Source organism: Vulpes lagopus, chromosome 23 (genome assembly GCF_018345385.1).
Source record: "Vulpes lagopus strain Blue_001 chromosome 23, ASM1834538v1, whole genome shotgun sequence".
Lineage (NCBI taxonomy): Eukaryota > Metazoa > Chordata > Mammalia > Carnivora > Canidae > Vulpes > Vulpes lagopus.
The window spans coordinates 50,713,310-50,735,295 of NC_054846.1; the positions used below are offsets into that span (position 1 = coordinate 50,713,310).

The following is a 21,986-nucleotide window of genomic DNA, read 5'->3' on the forward strand; positions in this document are numbered from 1 at the left end:
TGATTTCCATGTTGGATGTTGGATGTACCTAGAGCACCTCTATTGGTTACAAGAATTTAAAGTTCTTTAGTGGTGCTGGAGGGTGAGGGCAGAGACTCAGCAGCTTATAGCAGAGAAAGGGCAGGAAATGTGAGAAGGCAGGGAAGGGCCTCTTTGGTGGTACAACACTGGGTACAGTCTGGTATGAAATGCCGAGGAGACACCCTCCTGCAGCGCTTAACCCCTCTGAGCAAGAGTCAGAGCTAACTTGCCTGAAGTGTAGCAGCCCTTCACTTAATATGCTGACTGACGGACTCTCTGGTGTCTAATGTTGGGCCTGACTTACTGAATAATGACTGGGTTGACAGTCCTTTGGCACCTTCTTGGTCTTTCCCACTTGCAGTCCCTGCGGTGACTTGCAAAAGAGGCAAAAGAGATGGAGGTAGAGGCTATTTCCCCACTTATCGGATGAGAATTGCCCCTCTTGGAGCCCAAGAGGCAGCAAATATCCAGCTTGTCTGTTTTCTTTCTTTTCTTTTCTTTTCTTTCTTTCTTTCTTCTCTTTTTCTCTTTCTTTTTCTTTTTTCTTTTTCTTTTCTTCTTTCTTTTTCTTTCATTTATTTTTTTATTTTTTTATTTTTTTATTTTTAAATTTTTATTTATTTATGATAGTCACACACAGAGAGAGAGAGAGAGGCAGAGACCAGGCAGAGGGAGAAGCAGGCTCCATGCACCGGGAGCCCGATGTGGGATTCGATCCCAGGTCTCCAGGATCGCGCCCTGGGCCAAAGGCAGGCGCCAAACTGCTGCGCCACCCAGGGATCCCTTTTTACTCTTTTTTTAAAAAAGACTTCATTCATGAGAGACAGAGAGAGAGAGGCAGAGAGAGAGAGAGAGAGGCAGAGACACAGGCAGAGGGAGAAGCAGGCTCCATGCAGGGAGCCTGATGTGGGACTCGATCCCGGGACTCCAGGATCATGCCCTGGGCCAAAGGCAGGCTCCAAACCGCTGAGCCACCCAGGGCTCCCAAGCTTGTCTGTTTTCTAAGAAGTAGAGCACCACAAACATCAAAATGTAAACTTCCTTCCGTTCCACATAGTGTTACAGACCCTCCCCTCCTGCCTCAGAGCACCTCTTGGTAAAATCCTTCCAAACCCAAGCACTTTCCAGGGCAGGGGAGAACCCTTCTCAGGCTGTTGAAGCCAGAAAGCACCTTGTGAGCTCTGATTTTCATTCTTGCCACAGCCCAGCAGATCTCTGATCCTGGGATCTTGGAACTCTGAGGACCAGGCAGGAAATATCTGTACAGAAACAGTAGAAAGGTCACTGCCGAACTGGAAAATCAGACTTTATTTTTTTAAAAAAAGGTTTTTTTTTTATTCATGAGAGACACCAAGAGAAAGGCAGAGACAGAGGGAGAAGCAGGCTGAGAGGAGCCTGATGTGGGACTCGATCCCAGTATCCTGGGATCACGCCCTGAGCCAAAGGCAGACGCTGAGCCACCCTGGTGCCCCGAGACTATTTTTTTTTTAATACCTCTTGAATCTTCCTTTATTCAACAGCATCAAGCACTTGCTATGCGCCGGGCCCCGTGCTAGTAGCCTCCTAGGCCAATGCAGAATCAGATTGGAGACTGTTGATGCCCTCATAGAGGATATGCTCTATGTCAGAGTGCCCTAAGAATTTTGATATTTTGGTAGACCAAAATTTAGGGGGAAATTTTGCGCATCTGAAATTAAGGTGATGATTTTAGTATGGGAAGCTAAATGTACACTTTGACAATGAAATTTTTAGGTCAAAGCTGTACCTTTGTAGACTTATTTCCGGGGGGGTTGAGGAAGAGGGGACTGAGACATGGTTATATGGATTGAGTATGCACAGTGTATGGAAGGCTGGGAAGGTGGCTCAGAGTTATGGAAATGAGGGGGGTGCATGTTTTTGCAGGAGGATTAAGGCAGGTGACAGTTCTGAATTCCTTATGGGAATGTATAGGTGAGCTGAGGGGGCTGCCTCCAGACTTAAGGGAACTTGGAACACTGGAAGGATGGCTCTGGGCCCAGAATGGTGCTGAGCTGCTTAGAAGGTCTGTCGGACCCAGTTCAAGAAAGTGGCTACCATCACCCCGCCACAGGGAAAATTGAGTACATAGGAAAGTGACATTCTTGGAAGGCACACAGGTAAGCAGATCAACAGAGAGGCTGCTTTGGGCAATTTTTCAGGCCTGTGGGCTTCACTTGGGAAGGCAGAGGAAAAAATGCACAACATAGAAAACCCTTTACTATTAGGGACGAGGTTGGTTTTAAGCCCATGTGAAGTACCTCTCCGGGAGATGAGGTTGGGGAGGATTTTGCAAGATACAGGCTACAGTGTCTTCTTTTAAACAGAAAAATTCTGTGGACTCCCAGCATTGACCTTAACTTTTTGTTATAATGTCATTTAGTATGTACAGGCATAAAATCCTTAGACTTATATCTCTTATGCAACTGTAAAACAAAAATTTATTCACAAATTCAATTCAAATAGACCTACAAAATAAAAATTCATATTCATAACATTAATCAAATGTAAAAGAAGATATAATTTTGCTGAAACTAAATAAATCACTTGCCCCATAAATGTGGCCTTGCCTGCTCCATCACAGGTCTTTTGGATTTGGTACCTTGAGCTGTGATGACTAAATTCATCCACCATTGTTTTCCTCTTTTTCCCCCAATGCAGGGCTTGAACTCATGACTCTGAGATCAAGACCTGAGCTGACAAACATTCTATGGTTTCATTCATACAGGGAATATAAAACATAGTGAAAGGGATTAAAGGGGAAAGGAGAGAAAATGAGTGGGAAATATCAGAGAGGGAGAAAGAACGTGACAGACTCCTAACTCTGGGAAATGAACAAGGGGTGGTGGAAAGGGAGGTGGGCGGGGAGACGGGGTGACTGGGTGACGGGCACTGAGGGGGCACTTGACAGGATGAGCACTGGGTGTTATGCTATATGTTGGCAAATCGAACTCCAAAAAATAATAATAATAATACAAAAAAAGTAAAAAAAAAAAAAAAAAGACCTGAGCTGAGATCAAGAGTTGGATGCTTAACAAAGTCATCCAACAAAGAGTTGGATGGCCTTCCTACTGTTTTCTTTTCAATGAAGTACAAGTATTCCTTCACATGGCAGGCCATGCCACCAACTGGCCCCAATACAGCATTTACTTATAAAGTCTACATTGTTTTTTGCTTTATCTCAAGATTAAAGTACTACTTGACAATATGTAAACGAAGACTCTAAATATTAGGCCTCTGATACTTATATCAGGAGGTCATGTAAATGGTTCATTATATGCTTATACGAATGTGTTTAAGATCACTATTTTTTAATTAAATGATTTCTTATCATTAAAATTTTTTTAAATTTAAATTCAATTAATTAACATATAATGTATGATTGATTTCAGAGGTAGAGGTTAGTGATTCATCAGTCTTATACAACACCCAGGGCTCATTACATCACTTGCCTTCCTTAACATCCATCACTCAGTTACCCTATCCCCCCACCTACCTTCCCCTCCAGCAACCCTCAGTTTGTTTCCTATGAAACAACAGTTTGTTTCCTATGTCTCTTATGGGTTGTCTCCCTCTCTGGGACAGGGATCTTTTATTTTTTTTATTTTTTTCCTCTCTTCACCTATGCTCTTCTGTTTTGTTTCTTAAATTCCACATATGAGTGAGATCATATGGTAATTGTCTTTCACTGATTGAGTGATTTCACTTAGCATAATATCCTCTAGTTCCACCTACCTCATTGCAAATGGTAAGATTTCATTTTTTTGATGGGGCTGAGTAATATTCCATTATATATATATATATATATATATATATATATATATATATAAACTCCATAATACCCAAAATGCTATCATTTCTGAATAGAAAAGAGCTAAATTTTTTTAGGATTCCAGAAATTGGGGACTATATATATATATATATATATAATATTATTATATATATATAATATATATATTCCATTATATATATATATATATAGTGATCTTATGTGGTGTGTATATATATATATATATACACACCACATAAGATCACTATTGAAATGAAAACACAACATTCAAAAATATTCATAAATTCCTACATGTGTAAGAATATGTTCCTGGACCACATTTTGAATGTAGCCCTTGAAAATTTAAAAATGCTTATCTTTCAGGTTAGAGGAAAATTGAAACTACAGACTATAAATTAATAAAGGTGAGAATAGTACATATTAAAATCCATAGGATGTAGTCAGTCAAAGCTGTGCTCAGAGGAAATTTCATAGCCCTAAGCATGCTATTAGAGGCGATCTGGGAGACCAATGCAAAGGCTACTGCAGTATCCAGGCAGTGAAGGATGGTAGTTTGGTGGAGGTAGCAGTGGCAATGGTAGAAAATAGGTATACAAAGGTACAGAAACAATTAGCCATTGGCTAAAATCTTCCTATTTCACAGAGGTTACAAACTGTTGCACATAATCATAGCCTTGTGTCAACTCTGAAAGCTAGGAGTGGTCCTTTGATTGGTAGACAACCTGGTCTGGCTTGACTGATTTAAGGAGTGACTAATCTTGGTAGACCCATAGTACAGAAGAAGCAGAAAACACTGTCAGAAACTGTTCCTCCATTGCTCCCAGCAGAGAGCACTTAGGCTAACTGATTTTGCCTGTGAATTCCACCAAACTATAAAGAAACCTTTTTTTTCCTAATTATATAAATTATAAATTATATAAATATATAATATATATAATATATATAAATATATAATTATATATATAAATTGTTCCAGAACACAGAAGAAATGGAAGTCATTCCAATTCTATCTACTTAATTACATTTTCTTTTTAAAAAGATTTTATTTATTCATGAGAGACGCACAGAGAGAGGCAGAGACAGGCAGAGGGAGAAGCAGATTCCCTGCGAGGAGCCCGATGTGGGACTTGATCCCAGGACCCCTGGATCACGCCCTGAGCCAAACCACTGAGCCACCCAGGTGTCCCTTAATTATGTTTTCAAAGCCTGATAAGGGATGAGAATGCAAAATATAGCCATTCTCACATATGAAAGCAGATTCAAAGTTCCTCAATGAAATAGCAAGTTGAACCTAGTAGTGTATTACAGAAAAGGCATGATCCAGTACAGTTTATTCCTGGAATGCAGGGTGACATTATTAGAATTATCAGCTCCCACTTACAGGATATGAAATTGGGGCTCATAAAGATTAAGTGACTCACCCAGGTCAAGTTGCAAAGTCGCTGACTCAGAACTTGACTCTTGGTACACGTGACTTCAAAGTCCTCTGCCCCTGAGGAAGAGGAAGTGAAACTTGCCTCAAAAGCCCCCCAAAATTCCATCCCCCCTCTCCCCACAGTCCTGATCTTGAAAGGTCACCTTCCAAGCCAGGTGACAAGTTTTCAGTTCCTCTTTCTTTCCGTCTTCTACTTCCTCTGCTTCTGGACTCCCCCACTCAGACTCGGTTCCCCCCACTCCCCTCCTTTCTCCTCTTCCCCTCACCAATTTTGTGGAGACAAGAGCGCCACCTGTTGGCCACTCTGTAGGCACCTGCCGGGAATCCACTTGGATGCAATTTTGAGCTGGGAGTGGCTTCTGTTGCTGCAAGTCACTTGCTCCAGGGAGGAACCCAGCTGCTTGGTGTGGGAGAGGAAAACTGGCCCTCACCACCTCGCCTGTCAAGTGCTCCCAATGTCCTGTGGTCCTCCATCCTTCTTGGCAGCCCTTGGCAGCTGCCCCATTGTAGGGAGGCTTGGAATGGGATAGGCAGTCCCAGCTGCCAAGAATTGGTCTACTCTGTGAGAGGGAAATAGAGAGAACCTGCTGGGCTGAGGTCAGGAAATCCGAGGTCTGGTCAAGCACTCAGGCAACCCTTTCCTTTTTCTTTCTTAGTATTTCCCACCACTTCCCAAGCTCTGGGATTGTGTGTTCCTCCCCAGCTGAGGACTCCGATGAATCCAACACGGTCCTGCTCGGAGGAGTCAAATACAGGTGGATGGCAATGTAGTATGCAGAGTGCTAACAGGATGAGGGGGCTCACAGGTCACCAATTCAAGCCTCTGCTCTGAGCTCAGCCTCGGTCTCTTCTGAAAGAGGGAAGATGTGCCTTGCCCTCTCTGCCAGGGTGATATGGCTTTTGTAACTGCTAAAGCCATTGTGATGGTGGGTGAGGCTCTTCTACCCTGTGTCCCTTATTGGGCAGCCTCGCTAGGGCTGGACACCCTGGGCTTTGGCGGGGCTTGAGGTTCCAGGGGTGGAGGAGAATGAGAGACCAGAGGCTTGCACCCTGCTCAAGGGATAGGCAGGTCCCACCTGTAGCACCAGACTGGCTCCCTGAGTTGGGCAGGGCCTGGGCTCAGTGGGATTCACAAGGAAGGCTTCCTGGAGGAGATGAGCTCTGGCTTGACGTTTTGTTTTGTTTTAAAGATTTTATTTATTTATTCATGAGACAGAGAGAGAGAGAGAGAGAGAGAGAGAGGCAGAGACACAGGCAGAGGGAGAAGCAGGCTCCCTGCAGGAAGCCTGATGTGGGACTCCATCCTGGGACCCCGGGATTACACCCTGAGCCGAAGGCAGACACTCAACTGCTGAGCCACCCAGGGATCCCTGGTTTGAGGTTTTTAAGGAAAGGAGAAAAAAAAAAAAAAAAGAAAGGAGAAGGCCTGTCATTCCAGTTTCTATGAATCTCCATTTCCTGCATCCTACTCCCTGTCCAGCCTGGCAAAGTCGGACTACCTTCAAAGCAATGTAGGTGGGACCAAGACAGGAGGCAGAGACAGGGTTGGGAAGAGAAGAGCGAAAGGGTAAGGTAGAAAGGCTGAGGTCCTAGCTGGCAGGCTCGCCTCCTTCCCCACCTGATGGGCGACAGGCCAGCCACAGGCATAGGCTGGATGGGGCTTGTATGTCCCTCCCTTGTATGTACAGCCACCAGCCATATTTTCAGGTTGGAGCCCACAGAAAGTGTTGAGCACATAGTTACAGTTTTTATTACTCATAGGTTCAACCTACACAGCCTTATTCATCCAGATGATTCCACTGTTTGCTTTAAACTATTTATTCAGGGACGCCTACGTGGCCCAGTGGTTAAGTGTCTGCCTTTGGCTCAGGGCATGATCCTAGGGTCCGGGATCGAGTCCCACATCGGGCTCCCCCCAGGGAGCCTGCTTCTCCCTTTACCTGTCTCTTTCTCTCTCTCATTAATACATAAATTCTTTATTAAAAAACCTATTTATTCAACTGTTGAATAGGCTATAAATTTACTCAGCTTTAAAATGATAAAAAAGTATCAGTGGAAGGTCTCTCTTCTATTTTTGTTCCTATTTCTCTAACAGATGTTTTTTATTCATCTTCCTAGATATTTTTGTTGCACATACAAACCAAAACAAATATACATTATTTTCTCCTTTTAAAAAAACACAATTGGAAGCATAAAGTGTACACTGTTAGGTATCTTGAATTTTTTCACATCTCGGGCTCTTTCCAGATCAATATATAGAGAACTTCTTTATTTTATTTTACACAGCATACTATTTCCTCGTGTAGATGTGCCATTATTTGCTTAATCAACCCCGTCACTGGACACTTACACTGTTTCCAACCTTTCAGCATTCCAAAAGCAGCTGCAATGAAAGCTCGCACATGTTCCACGTGTGCAGGTGTATCTACAGGAGAAGTTCTGGAAGTACATTTCTGCACAATCCTTGTCAGGACACCAAGTTCCCTGTGGCCACACTGGCTCTTTTGGCAGCTGTCTAGTTTTATTTCTCAAAGGGACCCTTGGTGACTGTGATCAGAATTCTACTTTCTCAAACCTCACTGCCCTCTCCCCCGTGACCTTCCCATCAGAACCTCTCCCGAGGGCCTCTCACCAGATGGTTTGGCTTCTGGATCTGGGAAGCCTGGGCACTTGCCACCTCCACCCTGCATCAGGTCTGTGCCCTGGTGATAAGTCTGTCCAGAGTGATGGCTCCTTCTCCTGTCTAGTTTCCAAACTCTGGGCATCAGTAGCAGGTACAGGAAGCTTGCTCTTTAGATAGACCTCTACTGTTGAGGCTTCCTGTCAAAAGGTGCCGTCTCCCCTTCTCTGACATCCCTCATCCCCAATTGTGACTTCCTTCTGATCATAGGGTCATAAGATCTGCTACTCTCTGGTGTGGATCTCCCATGTCATTGGGAGTGGCCCCAGCTTTGTGGGAGGAAGTGGATGAAGGAAGATTCAGCAGCAGGCCACCCCCTGCCCCATCCCCCCATGAGATGCACTCCTGTGACTAAAGCAGAGCCAAATCCACTTTGTAAAACAAGGCCCTCAAGTAGCCTGGGATGTCTGGGTTGGCCCAGAACTGTGGTGTCAGGTCATGTAGCAGATGGCACCACTCTGGCTGACTGAGACCAGGATGAGCAGGAGCCTGGGCAGGTCAGGGCCATGCAGAAACATGCTTATTATTATTGGTGTGAATGGCACTCACATTTGGAATTGTAGGTAGGGCACAGTAGTTAAGAGCTCTGATTCTTGAGCCAGACTGTTCAAAATAGGGGATGCACTTCTTACAAATCAGATTAAGGAAGTGAGGACCTGGGAGGGGCAGAGGTAGGGATGGGAGGAGATCTCAGGCTCCACTGCTCCTCTCCAGTGGTAAGAACAAACCAGGGGGAGGTGCATTCTGCTGGCAAGCTGGAGCAGGCATCTTCAAAAGTATCAAGGTTGGGGTGCCTGGGTGGCTCCATTGGTTGAGTGTCTGCCTTCAGCTCAGGTCATGGTCTCAAGATCCTGGGATCCAGCCCTGTGTCAGATTTCCTACTCAGCAGGGAGTCTGCTTCTCTCTCTTCTGTACTCTTTCTGTCTCAAATAGATAAATAAATAAAATATTTTTTTTAGATGTCAAGGTTGGAGAGGCCAGCAAAGATCCCCACTGAGGCATCCTGACCCATAGTTGGCTCCACCTAGAGTACTAGACATCAGGAGTCTCTGTGAGGTGCCAGGCTAGGAAATTTCCTTGGTGTCTGTCTCCAACCTATCTGGATCACAAACAAGGAAACTGAGGCTTAGAAAGGTAATTTGTTTGAGACTAATACGGGGTGGGGGCATAATCTGAACCTACCTCTAAGTCCTGTCGTCCATCTGCTGTACCTAGATGTCTCTGAGATTCCTACCCAGTGATTACCCAGCCTCAGCTCACACATTTCCAGTGATGGGGAGCTCACTACCATCAGTGTAGCTTATCACATCTCTGAGGGACAGCTCTATTGGAAGGCTTTCCTTCCATTGAGTTACAGATGTTGTGTCCTGACAACCTTCAGGCTTTTGCCTTGGTCTCTGTGCTCCAGATCAGCCCTGTGGAGATTTGAAGATGGGGTCTCTGTCAACCCTGAGCTCTTTATTCTTCAGGCCAATGACCCTAGACTGGTCCTTTGTGTCTACAGGACATCTTTCCATCCCCTCCTGTATTAATTTGGGTTCAGTTCAGTTGTAATAGACTACTCCACCACCACCACCACCATCACTCCCACCCCCGCCAAAGAAAATTCCAGAGCAGTGGCTTAACCAATACTGAAATAAATCTGTGCAGGCAGTTCAGGGTGGTATGGCACCTCAAAGGTTTTAGGAACCCAGGTCCTTGCTGTTTATGAAAGTCAACTCAAACTAGCAGAACTTCATTACATCTAGCTTAAGAAAGGGGAGGATATCTTTAGAATATCTGGAAAGTCTAAGGGTTCTAGGTTCAGGCAGAGCCAGGGGATGCAGCACGGTTGTTAAGCGCGGGCTCTCTCTCTTGGCTGTTTCCCTCCGTGCGTGGGTTTCAATGTCAAACAGCATTCTCCACGTGATCTTCTGATCCAGGAGAAGCACCCCTCCTGAAGTCCCAGAATCCATATATCAAATCTTGTAGAAGGAGTGACCGGCTTGGCTTAGGTCACTTGCCTAGACCAATCACTGGGCCTTGGATTTGCAATGCTATAGTTGAGCATGCTGGGGTGCCATGCTGGGTGTCTACTCTTGGAAGTAAGTGTGAGGGACACAGAGATTGGACAGTCCCATCAGGAGCATGTGGACTAGGTGAGAGAAGTCTTACCCACCAGAGAGACGGGATACCCCAAAACCGTAAACATGTTCCATTCATCATGCTAAGGAGAGCGAATTTTGTTTTATAAGCAATGGGGAGTCCCTGGAATATTTTGCTGGGATTTGGCTGGTTTGATTGGTCACAACCTTTTTAAGAGAAGGAAACTGAGGCAGAGAACACAAGAGAGAAATCCAGTGAATGCTGGGGTCAGGGACCACGGGAAGACTCTCTCTCATAGAGGGACATGTTCTTCTCTCTCCCTTCAGGGATGGGGACCAATGCGGGAGAAATAGTGTCTGTTCCCAAAGGACACGTATTTCCACTGATGTAAGCTGTCTGTCTGGGGAGTCCCGACAAGAGGGAGAAATATGTCACATCGTTCATTCATTCCTATCTCCACATGTCTGTCACTCACTGAATACCTAACTCTGTGTTGGGTTTTGCGGCTGGCAGGAGGCAGAGTGACTGATAATGATGAGAAACCTTTAATGAGCCGTCTCTCAGTTTCAGGCCCTGGGCTGAGTGCTTTATATGCATTATCTCATTTAATCCTCATGAGAACTCCATGAGGTAGGTACTCTGGAGAGGAGGCCAAATGAGGATAAATAATGAATGCTCTCAAGGAGTTCAGTCTACACAGGGTGATAGCCTAGAAGATAAATGATGACAATGGAGGGAGTTGTGTTTGGGGGGGCACATAGGTAGGAGCCCCTCACAGACGGGCCAATGAGAGGTGTTGTGGGGGAGGCATGTCATAAAGCTTGACATTTGAAGCAGGCAGAGGATTAGGAGGGCTGAGCCAGGCACAGAGTGAGCATGGGCAACGGTACAGAGGTGAGAAAGAGAAAAAGGTTGTCAGTTGAGTGCAGTGGCTGGAGGTGAGGCTGGGCCAGAAGGCAGGGGCCAGGCTGCCTGGTAACCTGTGTAGACAATCATAGGATTCCCTGAAAGCAAAGCAGCTGGTGGGGGGGGTCCTCCTGCTGCTCTGAGGCCTCAGCAGCACCCCCTGGGTGTGTATTAGCAGGGGTCTCTTAGCCCCTGTCCCAGGGCAAAGGGGAGGGCGGTATTTGCCTGAATTGAGGCTGTGTCCAGCCTCCAGCCCACCCACCTCCTGATGTAAGGCGTGTAGCCAGCCCCTGAAATTTGGAGTCCTTCATAGTTGCTATATCTGGGCTGGGGTTGAGGAAAGGAAGAGTCTGACTTTTTGGGGCAGCTTTGCCCTCTTTTCTTTCCTTCCTGCTACACCCTGGAACGGTGAACCCCTACCCCAATCCTCCCCTGTATGTCCCCTCTCCTACCTCTAAACTCCACCAACCAGGCCTCACCACTCAAAAGGAGCCCTTCTCCACATCCACGTGAAATGGAGAGGGCTCTGGGCTTGGGAAATGAGAGGTTAGAGATCTAGTTCTGCCTCTGCGATCACTCTGCTTGTGTGACCTTGGGCAAGTCAGCCCTTCCTCTGGGCTTCCTCCTCTGGGAAACAGAGTTTGAAAACCTACAGTCCAATTTTGGGATAAATGACTTCAGTCTCTTACTGCAGGGAAAGAAAAACAGCACACCCAGTATGCAATGCAAAGGGTGGGTGGAGTGTATGGATTAACAGTCTCCTGGAGAAGGGGAGGCAGGAAGCAGGTCGGCTGTGCAGCATGGGGCGCTGGTGCTGTTGTCCAAGGTTCAGGCTTTCAGTTTGAGGAGCTCAGAGCAGGAAGAGGGCAAGATGCCGTGGGCTCTCGAGAAGCCTTATTTCTGGAGGAGGCAGGATTTGAAGCAAGAGTGCAGGTTGGGAAAGGAAGCAAGCATGCGCCAAGAGGAGTCCGGAGGTTCTGGGGCGCCGGGCGACTTTGCCAAGGGGCGGGCGGAGAAGGCCCTGTGGTCCCAGCCTGGGTAGCCCCGCTCCTGGCTCGCTGCGTGGCCGCGCCGCTCCTCCAGAGGTCGCTGCTCTCCAGGAATCCGTCACCAGCGTCTCCCGGGCAGGGCCGGGCCGCCCTCTGGTCCCCTCGCTCGGCTTCTGCGCGGCTCCGCAGGGCTCCGGCGGGGGTCAGGCACGCGGCACTGCTTCCCTCCCCACGCAGGGCCCTACGGTCTCCCCAGCTCCCCCGCCTGGGGCTCCGAAAGGCTAGATGCCACGGCGTGCATGTGTGCGGTTACCGGGTTCGGACGGCTGCGCCCCCTCCCTCCCCCTGTCTGCCCCACTTCGGGGCGGCGGCGGGGCGGCGGGGGGGGGGGGGGGGGCGAGGTCCCGCTCTCCAGCGCCGGGCGCAGCTGGAGCGCACTGGGCCGCGCTACCGCCTGGGGCCCTCCCCGCGCCGCGCCCTCCGCGCCCTCCGCGCCCTCCGCTCCAGTCCCGAAGCCACGCGCACGCGGCCCCGCGCCCTCGCACAGCCTCCAGCCGCCGGCGGCACGCGGCGGGCCTCCTCTGGGCGGGGCGGCGGGTCCGGATGGCGAGGCGTCCAGGTCCCCGCACTCGGGACCCGCGCGGGTCGGACACACGGCGCCACCGCCTCTGCCTCCGCCTCCGCAGGAACGGACCCTCGGACGAAAAGCCCAGGACGCACTTCGACTCTAGGGGGGCTCGCAGCCCCGAGGCTGGCGACACACTTGGAAAGGGCGCCCTCTCCCCTGCGCCCAGCTGCGCCTCTCCCGGCGAGGGGAGCCTGTCGCCCCTGGGTCGCGGCGAGGCCAGGCCCCGGGGTGGTGGTGGCTGCGGGCCCGCAACCCTCTTCCCGCGAACCAGAGCCGACGGCTCCGCAGCTCGCCCGGGCTCACCCGGTGCGCGGGCCGGGGCCATCCCCGGCTCAAGCGAACCCCCCACCACGCGGTCCCAGGATAGGGCAGCTGGGGGGGGCGACTGTGGCCAGGCGTGGGGAAGGAGAGAAGTCCAGGGCGTGGCGGTGTGGGGAACAGCTCAGGGGCGCCGGGGGCAGGCGGGGCGAAGGCGCTGGGGCAGCTCTCGGTCTCTGCGCTTGCGGCGGATCCGCCCGTCCACACGGACTGGGGCCCCGCTCCTGGGCCTGCGCTGGGGAGCACCGACCCGGGGTCTCCGCTCCCTCCCGCCCCGGCCCAGGGATCGGTCCGCAACGGGCGGAGAGCTGGGTGCGAAAAGGATCTGGAGACGTCCCGGCTTCGGCCCAGCAGCTGTCGGATCTGGAGACGTCCCGGCTTCGGCCCAGCAGCTGTCGTGCCCCGAGCGGCAGGCGGACCGAGGGACCGAGGGACCGAGGGACGGAGGGACGGGGCGGCCGCGCGGGCCTCGCCGCCGTCGCTGAGGCTGGCCACCGTGTGGTGTTCCCACAAAATCAGAGACGCGCTCGAGCGCGCGGTGCCCCCTGCCCGGCTCCGGGCCGCCCGCGTCGCCGCCTCTTGGAGCTCCGCGCCGCGCTTCGCCACTTTCGCGACTGATGTCATTACATTCTCCAAACCCCCGGTAGCTCTCCCCTTTCTCCTTGTGGAGAACAGCACGTCTACAGCGACCGCGAGAGGGCAAGGCAGGAGCCACAAAGACAGGGGCACCGCTGATGGCCAGCAACACGTCGCAGTACACACGCAACTCCCTGCAGTCCGAGCATTTGGGGGCGGATCCCCTCCCAAAGGCGCCCGGCAAAGCCGCCTTCCAGTTGTTTCTTGGCTGCTTCAGGGAGGTGACCAAATAGGAAGGCAGAGGAAGGAAGAAGCCACACTCTCCAGGTGACGCTGTAACCAAGACCCACAGGGCCTGTTGTCTCCTGCTTCCTGGGAGGCTGCCCGAGTGGGGGCTGAAGCACAGGATTTCCCTGGAGGGAAGTGACAGTCACCCAGATAGCAAATGTGCCCGGGAGGCTTGGAAGAGGCTGAGCCCACAGGTGGGAAAGGCTGGTGCCAGGGCAGAAAACGAAATGCCTTGCAAATGTCCTGATCAACCTTCTCCCAGCACTCAGTTCACCTCCTCCTGGCTTTGGTCAAGACAACTTGGCCCTTCTAGATTACATTAAAACCTTGGGAGGGATGAGAGGTTCCCAGAAACACTTCTCCCCAGGCAAGAGTGGAAGCTTGGTCAGGGGCTAAGCAGAGTTATTTGGATCAGTAAAGGAGTTCTGACCTGAGAGTTTTGACACCTGGGTCCAGCCCAACCCTGGGAGTAGGGTGAGGGGCTTCAAAAGCCTGGCCAGGTCACATGATCTCCAGAGCCTGTTTGCACCCCTGTAGAAGTGCATGTGTGTTTGAGGGGTCTGGTGATTCCTTGGGATCATGTTCTACCCCCATATTGCATAACAAGGGCTAGGGGCCTGTGTCCCTTTTCCCCAACCTGTGTCTTCTTGCCAGGGAGCATGCAGCAGAGCCAGGCAGAGGCACAGCTGGCAGCTGCAGCCAGTCTTACCCCAGAGCTGGGCAGGTGCCTGGGGAACCTGAGAGTGCTAGCAAGGAAGGAAGTTACTGGTTCATGCCTGCCATTTTACAAATGAAGACACTCATTTGCAGCACGATGATTTTCCCCTCCATTTTCTCCGCTACTAGCAGAGAAGAGCCAGGCTGGAGCTGACATGTGGTAGACAGTATGGGGGATCTGTGAATGTGAGAAAGATCTCCATGAAGTAACACACAAGCTGGGGTAAGTGTAGGGTTGCCAGATAAAATAAATCTGCTAAATCTAGCAACCCTAGGTATGTGAATTTATTGAACTCATGCAAAAAAACTTCTTTCCAAAGCCCACCCCCATACTTTTTTTTTTTTCTGGAGGGCCTCATCACCTGGAAAATTCTAACCCCCTTAGGGCCACTACCCCTGCCCAATCCCAGTCCATGGTTTGAGAACTGGACCTCTCTTCTTCTCGAGGACAGTCTGTTTATGCACTCTGCATACCAGGTGGATTCCCTTGGTCTGAGGAGCGTATGTAGGGGGAGCAGAGGACTTTCTCTCCCAGGATAGGCGCAGCCAGACTTGCCTCCACTCCCCTCTGCTCTTAGCCAAGATGGCTTGAGGGGATGGAGACCTCTTTCATGAAGGTTAAGAGATAAGCACCTGGCCCCGCTCTACCTGGTAGGAGTCTAGGTGAGTCCCTTCCCCACTCTGGGCCTCTTGCCCGACCAGTGGAATGGGAAAATTAGATTTACACTAAATTATTCCATAGATTGGAAATTGTTAGATGAAAGAGATAATGTATCCATCCTGACATCAACCCTGCTGAATTACAGCTTGCAGGAGCTGTGCATGCCCTCCCACACTGCTCCCAGCACTATCCACAAGGCATCTGACCCAGCACAGTGACCAGAGGGGGTTCGATAGCCCAGTAGGGGTAACCTAGTGGAGAGCTTGACCCAGGCTTGAGATCCAGGTGGGAGACTACACCACCCACACCCACTTTCTCTCTCCCCAGGAGTCTGCAAAGTGCTCTCCAAACCCTCTTTCTAGGTAGCCTGGAGTGACGGAGCAACATGAGATGGGTTGTTTTTAAATCTCATTTTCATAGAGGAAGAAACAATTACGGAGCTTAAGAAATTTATCCAAGACGACAGACCTCGAAATAGGGCCAGGACCAGAATCCCCGAAGCCTAATTTTTCAGGGTCCCTGATCTTAACTACTAGGCAAAGCAGGAAACTGAGGCTAGGTAGGGAAGCAGCTCGCTGACTGTCATACCGCCCGGGCGAAGCTGAGGGCAGCTGGGGGCTCAGGCCTCGCGCGCCGAGCTCTGACCGCTGCGCGGCGCTGGCGGGGCAGCCGCCCATCCATCAGCTCCGTTCTCGCCCAAGGCCCACGACCGGTGCCCTCGCCCTGGTCGCCCCTCGGGGTTGGGGCGGGCCCAGTCTAAGCTGGAGCTACTGGTTGCTGGGTTCCTGGCGGGGGGTGGGGGGGGGGGGGGGGGGGAGAAGGGATCCAACGGGCTGGTAAGAAGGGCGCCGGGCCAACCTCGTGTGCACAGGCTCCCGAGAGAGAGCCGAGGCAACGCTGGCCTGGGGCTGAGGTCGGGGTCACTGGGGAGGGGGTCTGTAGGGTCCTGCTGCGGGTCTGCTGAGCCCACAAGTCGGCCAGAAAGGGGGCGACTAAGGGGAGGGATGCAGCGAGGGATTCTCGCGCCCAGGAAGAGACGCCCGGACCAACGCAGGGTTTCCAGGGGAAACGGAGGCAGCGACTGACCGAAGGCCGGAGGCCCAGGGGCACGGAGCCCACGACCAACGGCCACCCGGCCGGCAGGGGCGGAGGGCAGGCCCCCTCGGAGCGCGGGAGGCGGCCGCGCGCCCCGGATGCGGCGGACACGCCGCACGGAAGCTTCGGGCAGAGGGCGGCGGCCCCGGGTCTCCCCGCGCGGGGCCGGGGCGTCGGGAAGGAGCGGCGCAGCGGGGTCGCTCACCTCTCCGAGGCCGCGGGAGGGCGTCGGGTTTGCCGGTCGCGATCACTGCGGCGCGTCTCCCCGGGGCCGGAGGGCGCTGGGGATCCGGCGGGCCCGCTCCGGCGGCGCAGGTCCCGGCGTCTCGGCTCCCGCGCGCGCTCCGACCGCGCTTCGGCCTGGCCTCGGGCCCCGGCGCCGCCGCGGGAGGCGGGAGGCGGGAGGCGGGAGGCGGGAGGCGGAGGGCGCGGGCGGGAGGCGGGAGGCGGAGGGCGGGGGCCGCTTCTCCGGCCCGCGCGGGCCCGAACACCCGGGCTGAGCGCACGGGCTCCGGGCGGCGGCTCCCGGGCGCGGAGCGTCGGCGGGGCCTGCGGGAAGGCGAGGACCCGCCTCCGGCCACCCGAGCCAGCTCCCGCCGCGGCGGCCGAGTGTTCCCGCCGGGCCCCTCCGCCGAGGCCGTCCGCCCGCCCCCTCCCGCCCCGCCCCGCCCCGCCCCGCCCCGCTCGGGAGCTCCGCCCCGGCCTCGCGCTCTTCCGCCTTAGGCAGCGGCGAGGCGCGGAGGGACCGGCTCCCCTGCCCCCGTCCCGGGGGCGCTGGGGGCCGGGAGCGCCGGGGCCCGGGGGAAGCCTCACGTCCTCCCGCCCGCGCCCCGGCTGCAGGCGCCCCGCTCGGGCTCCCGGGGCGGCGGAGGGGCGGCCGCTGGGCTGCTCCCCGAGAGGCGGGAGCGGCGAGCTGGGCCACGAGGGGGCGCTGCGGAGCCGGGGGACACCCCTCCCCGCCCGCCTCAGTCCCCCGCCCCCTCCCCGCCCGCGCGCAAAACACAGTCGCCCCAGAGGCAGCGCGGCGGAGCCCGAGCCGCGGCCGGAGCGGAGCCGGAGAGCGGCGGCGGCGGCGGCACCATGACCCTGGGCAGCTGCTGCTGCGAGATCATGTCCTCCGAGAGCTCCCCGGCCGCGCTGTCCGAGGCCGACGCGGACATAGACGTGGTGGGCGGCGGCGGCGGCGGCGGCGGCGGCGGCGGCGGCGGCGGGGGGGAGCTCCCTGCCCGCTCCGGGCCCCGCGCCCCCCGGGACGTGCTCCCGCTCGGCCCCGAGCCGCCTCCCGAGGAGGCCGAGGCGGACGCCGCCGAGGACGAGGAGGAGTCCGGCGGCTGCTCGGACGGCGAGCCCCGCGCTCTAGCGCCCCGGGGGGCGGCGGCCGCGGCGGGAAGCCCCGGGCCAGGCGCGGCGGCGGCGGCGGCGGCGGCGGCGGCGGCGGCGGCCCGGGGCGCGGCGGGGCCGGGGCCGGGGCCGGGGCCGGGGCCGGGGCCGGGGCCGGGGCCGCCGTCGGGGGGCGCGGCGGCGCGGAGCCCGCTGGTGAAGCCGCCCTACTCGTACATCGCGCTCATCACCATGGCCATCCTGCAGAGCCCCAAGAAGCGGCTGACGCTGAGCGAGATCTGCGAGTTCATCAGCGGCCGCTTCCCCTACTACCGGGAGAAGTTCCCCGCCTGGCAGAACAGCATCCGCCACAACCTCTCGCTCAACGACTGCTTCGTCAAGATCCCCCGCGAGCCGGGCAACCCGGGCAAGGGCAACTACTGGACGCTGGACCCCGAGTCGGCCGACATGTTCGACAACGGCAGCTTCCTGCGGCGCCGCAAGCGCTTCAAGCGGCAGCCGCTGCCGCCGCCGCACCCGCCCCGCACCCGCACCCGCACCCGGAGCTGCTGCTGCGCGGCGGGGCCGCGGCGGCGGGGGACGCGGGCGCCTTCCTGCCCGGCTTCGCCGCCTACGGCGCCTACGGCTACGGCTACGGCTTGGCGCTCCCGGCCTACGGCGCGCCGCCCGGCCCGGCCCCGCACGCGCACCCGCACCCGCACCCGCACGCGCACCCGCACGCGCACCCGCACCCGCACCCGCACGCCTTCGCCTTCGCCGCCGCCGCGCCCTGCCAGCTGTCCGTGCCCCCGGGCCGCGCCGCCGCCCCCCCGCCCGGACCCCCGACGGCCTCGGTGTTCGCGGGCGCGGCGCCCGGCCCGGCCCCCGCCCCCGCCCCCGCCCCCGCCCCCGCCCCGGCCGCCGCGCCGGGCCCCGGGCCCGCGGGCCTGCCCGCCTTCCTGGGCGCCGAGCTGGGCTGCGCCAAGGCCTTCTACCCCGCGTCGCTGAGCCCCCCCGCGGCCGGCACCGCCGCCGGCCTGCCCGCCGCGCTCCTGCGCCAGGGCCTCAAGACGGACGCGGGCGGCGGGGCGGCCGGCGGGGGCGCGGGGCCCGGCCCGAGGCCCTCCTTCTCCATAGACCACATCATGGGCCGCGGCGGCGGCGGCGGCGGCGCGGGCCCCCCGGGCGGGGGCGGGGGCGGGGGCGGCGGCGGGGGCGGGGGCGAGGGCTCCCCGGGGTCGCCCTTCGCGGCGCCGGCGGGCCCCGGGGGGCAAGCGCAGGTCCTGGCCATGCTGACTGCCCCGGCCCTGGCCCCGGTGGCCGGCCACCTCCGCCTCTCGCACCCCGGGGACGCGCTCCTGTCCTCGGGGCCCCCGTTCGCCAGCAAAGTCGCCGGCCTCAGCGGCTGCCACTTCTGACCGCCGAGCCCAGGCCGCGCAAGGCCCGCGCCCGCCTCCGCCTCCGCCTCCGCCTCCGCCTCCCCGGGCGCCCGGCGGCCCAGCGGGGCTCAGGGAGTCTATTTATGAGGAGTCTCCAGACCTGGGCCGGCGCGGCGACTTGGCACTCCGGGCTCCGGATCCTGCTCGGGCCGACGCGGGCCCCGTGGCGCAGGGAGAGGCCCGGGCCTACGCGAGGCAGCCGCCGCCCCGCCCCGCCCCGCTCCGCTCCCGCTCCCGCTCCGCTCCCGCTCCGGTCTGGGCAGCACACGGGGCGGGGGAGCCTTCACTCGCGCCCGGCCGCTGCGCCCCTGCCCCTCGGAGGCCGGAGGACCGCCCGCCCGCAGAGGTCTGCCCGCCCGCCTGCCCGCGGATTCCGCCGGGAAGCCCGACTGCGCCGAGAGCTCTCTGCTCCTGCCTCTCCCTCGCTCCCTCCTCGACCTCCGGGCTCCGCTTGTTCAACACGATAATTTAAAGATACCTATTATCCGCTTCGTGCTTAAAAGAAAATTCCCATTTGCTTTTTTCTTGCTGCCCTTCGAGGAAGTTCGTTTCGCTGAAGCCTAAAGCAGTGTCTACACAGGCGAAGTCGAAGGGAGAGGTTAAGTGAGGGGGGTCTCCACGGTCCCTGCGGAAACCCCGGATCCCACTACCCTGAGGAACATCCTCCCTCGTTTGTATTGCGGTGCTTTTGAAGGAACTTTCCCCCTTTCCCATGGCCGGCTGGGTCCAGCCATCCAGGGCCAGCGGCCCTCTCAGCGCTCTGCTCTGTCCCAGGCCCTGGGATATTTATTGTAGCTAAAAGCAGTGAGGTTGGGGCGGGGAGAGGAGGGTCCGGGTCAAGGACTGGAGAGGTGGGGGTGGGGTGGGCAAGGGCACATCCTGTGGCAGGGGGTCCTGTAATTACGTGTAAATATCTGTACAGCGGGCCGCTGTGTGCGTTCTCTGTCCACTGTGTGTGCATTGATTTAGACTTCACTTCGAGGAGACTCTGTGAAATCGTCTGATGGTTTGTGTGGAAGAAAAGAAAAATCTGGCTTCCCCCTCCCCATTCCCATCGGTGTCAGTTGAATAAATGTATGTGAACTCTGGCAGTCACCAGCTCTGTCTGCTTGCCTGCACTCCCCTTTCCCCGTCGGGGCTCTCCCAGACACCCGGCTCCCGGGTAGAGCAGAGCGGGAGTGGGGAAGGGCCCTGGGCAGCCCGGACAGGTAAAGGAGGGCCTGGGCTTTCTGGATATGTGGGATATTGTGGCCTGGGCCTTTGGCTCTTCATGGGGCCAGGACTCTGGGAAGCCTGTGACCCCGTAGCACTTTCATTTTCGCTCTGGTCCTAAGTGTCTGCCTGGGGTTCTACGGAGAGGTTTTGTCTCAAATGCACCTGGGGATTCAGATCTTCTACTTTGGACTTTAGCGTGGCCTAGGCTTACCTGGGTGCCCAGTGCTCATGGGCACTCTACCTGTTAAGTACAGTTTGAGTGAATGTGTCTCTGGCTGCATATTCTGTATGCCCCTGTGTGCAGAGGTTTTCATGGAGCTTGTGGTTCCTGTTTGTGTTTCTGAGGGTCGTCACATATCCTTTTTGTCCTTCTTTGGGCTGGGGCGGTAAGTTGTATTTTGGGATATCTGTATTTTTATTTCTTCGTGTGTTCACGAATGTGTCCATGTCTGTGATTGTCACTTTTTTTTCTGGGTTCTTAAGAGGAGAGAGATCTCTCATTAGCCACCGTAGAGCCTTTTTTTTTTTTTTTTTTTGATTCCCCTCACTCCTGCTGCTGTGGACAGGTCATAACGAACAGCTTGAACCGCGGGGGGAGGAGGACTGTGAAACCCCTCTCTCCTCCAGCCTCAGAGGGTCAGAAACACACTACGAGCCAAAGGAGAGAGGCAGTGCAGTCCTTCTCTGTTAAGGCAAACCTTCCCAACCTTTGAGCCATGCTCACAGCCAGAACCTACTGCCAGGGTGCAAAACCATCGGGAGTCATGGCTGGAGCCATCCGTAAGCTCATGGAGTGTGTCTGGGCTTGCTGCCCGTGCCAGGGATTTCAGCTGGCCAGACTCGAAAGCATGTGGGGCAAGAAGGGGATGCTTTGGGTGGAACAAAGATGGTTACTGAGCTCTTTTTCTCTGTACGTTCAACTGAGGACATAGGAGAGAAGGAGAAGTGTGGAGGTGCAGAGCCTGGCAGTTCAGCCATCACGGAAAATAGACACATGCTGAGGAAAGAGGAAGACGGGGTCAGGGAACCAGCTCCGGAGAACTTGAGAGGGTCAGGCAGGGAGAAACCCCCCCACAGGCCTCCTTAGCCAGGTTCCCAGGCATTAACAGCTGCAGGAAAAGAGGAGGGAGGTAGAGGACAGTGCCCCTAAGGGAAGGAGGGTCAGGATCAGGATCAGCGGAGGGAGAAGGCACCAGGGCTGAGGAACTGTGGTTGGAACTCCCAGGTCTCTCCTCTGTTTCCCCAACACGGGAGAGACAAGGTCGGAAGTGCAGACGGTCAGTGCAGCCCCTCTGCGGAGGTGGGGTGCCCTCTCCTCCCTCTCCTTGAGGGACTGTGGGAGGGTGGGGAGGTCGAATGCAGTGGGCCACCTTCCCATGATCTTATCAAACAAGCCACCAGAAGTAAGGTTACAGTCAGTGGCAGAACGGGAAATGCCTGCTGATACTGGGATGACGGCTCTGGCAGGCAGCTTGGTTGACTTCCGTTGCCGAGCTGGATTTCATTTCTTTTCATTTGAGGAGGTTTGAACATGACCGTGTGTGTTTGCCCTCAATAAAGCATTTTGTAGCTTACATGATCTCATTTACCATGAATATGTCACTCCCAGATGCTAGGTTGGAGCTTCAAGTAAAAGATTTATCAGTTGGCCTTTCCTCTTTAGAAAATTTAGTCAGCCAGAATGTCTATCTGATGGCGGACAGACACGCGACCTACTGCCTCAGTCGCTACTTCCAGGAGAAGCAGGAGATCCAGTCTCCTCAGTGTGTTTTTATGAAAGTAAATGCGTGTAAATTCATCGGAGCGTG

At 55.3% G+C, this 21,986-nt stretch overlaps 2 protein-coding genes across 2 annotated transcripts; one reads left to right on the forward strand and one right to left on the reverse strand.

The window, feature by feature from the left end:
- Positions 1–928: 928 nt before the first annotated feature.
- Positions 929–17,286, reverse strand: LOC121481044 (basic proline-rich protein-like). The gene is made up of 4 exons (XM_041738007.1): positions 17,208–17,286; positions 16,410–16,922; positions 5,248–5,318; positions 929–1,280 (listed from the first exon to the last, which is right to left on the reverse strand). Exons 1-4 carry the CDS (start codon positions 17,284–17,286, stop codon positions 1,047–1,049), a joined length of 897 nt encoding a protein of 298 aa, XP_041593941.1. The 3' UTR covers positions 929–1,046.
- On the forward strand, positions 16,936–20,051 carry FOXD2 (forkhead box D2). The gene is given in 2 exon segments (XM_041737869.1): positions 16,936–18,061; positions 18,064–20,051. Coding segments are annotated over 2 exon segments (1,656 nt in total). The 5' UTR covers positions 16,936–17,284; the 3' UTR covers positions 18,943–20,051.
- Positions 20,052–21,986: the final 1,935 nt, after the last annotated feature.

What these genes read in the sequence shown, in the direction of transcription:
- LOC121481044 (XM_041738007.1), bottom strand. Translation starts at nt 17,286, where the DNA reads ATGGTGCCGCCGCCGCCGCCGCTCTCCGGCTCCGCTCCGGCCGCGGCT. An exon ending in GCGCTGCCTCTGGGGCGACT is followed by an intron (nt 16,923 to 17,207) that starts GTGTTTTGCGCG and finishes CCGCTGCCTAAG; the next exon opens with GCGGAAGAGCGCGAGGCCGG. An exon ending in CCTCCCGCGGCCTCGGAGAG is followed by an intron (nt 5,319 to 16,409) that starts GTGAGCGACCCC and finishes CCTCTTCCTCAG; the next exon opens with GGGCAGAGGACTTTGAAGTC.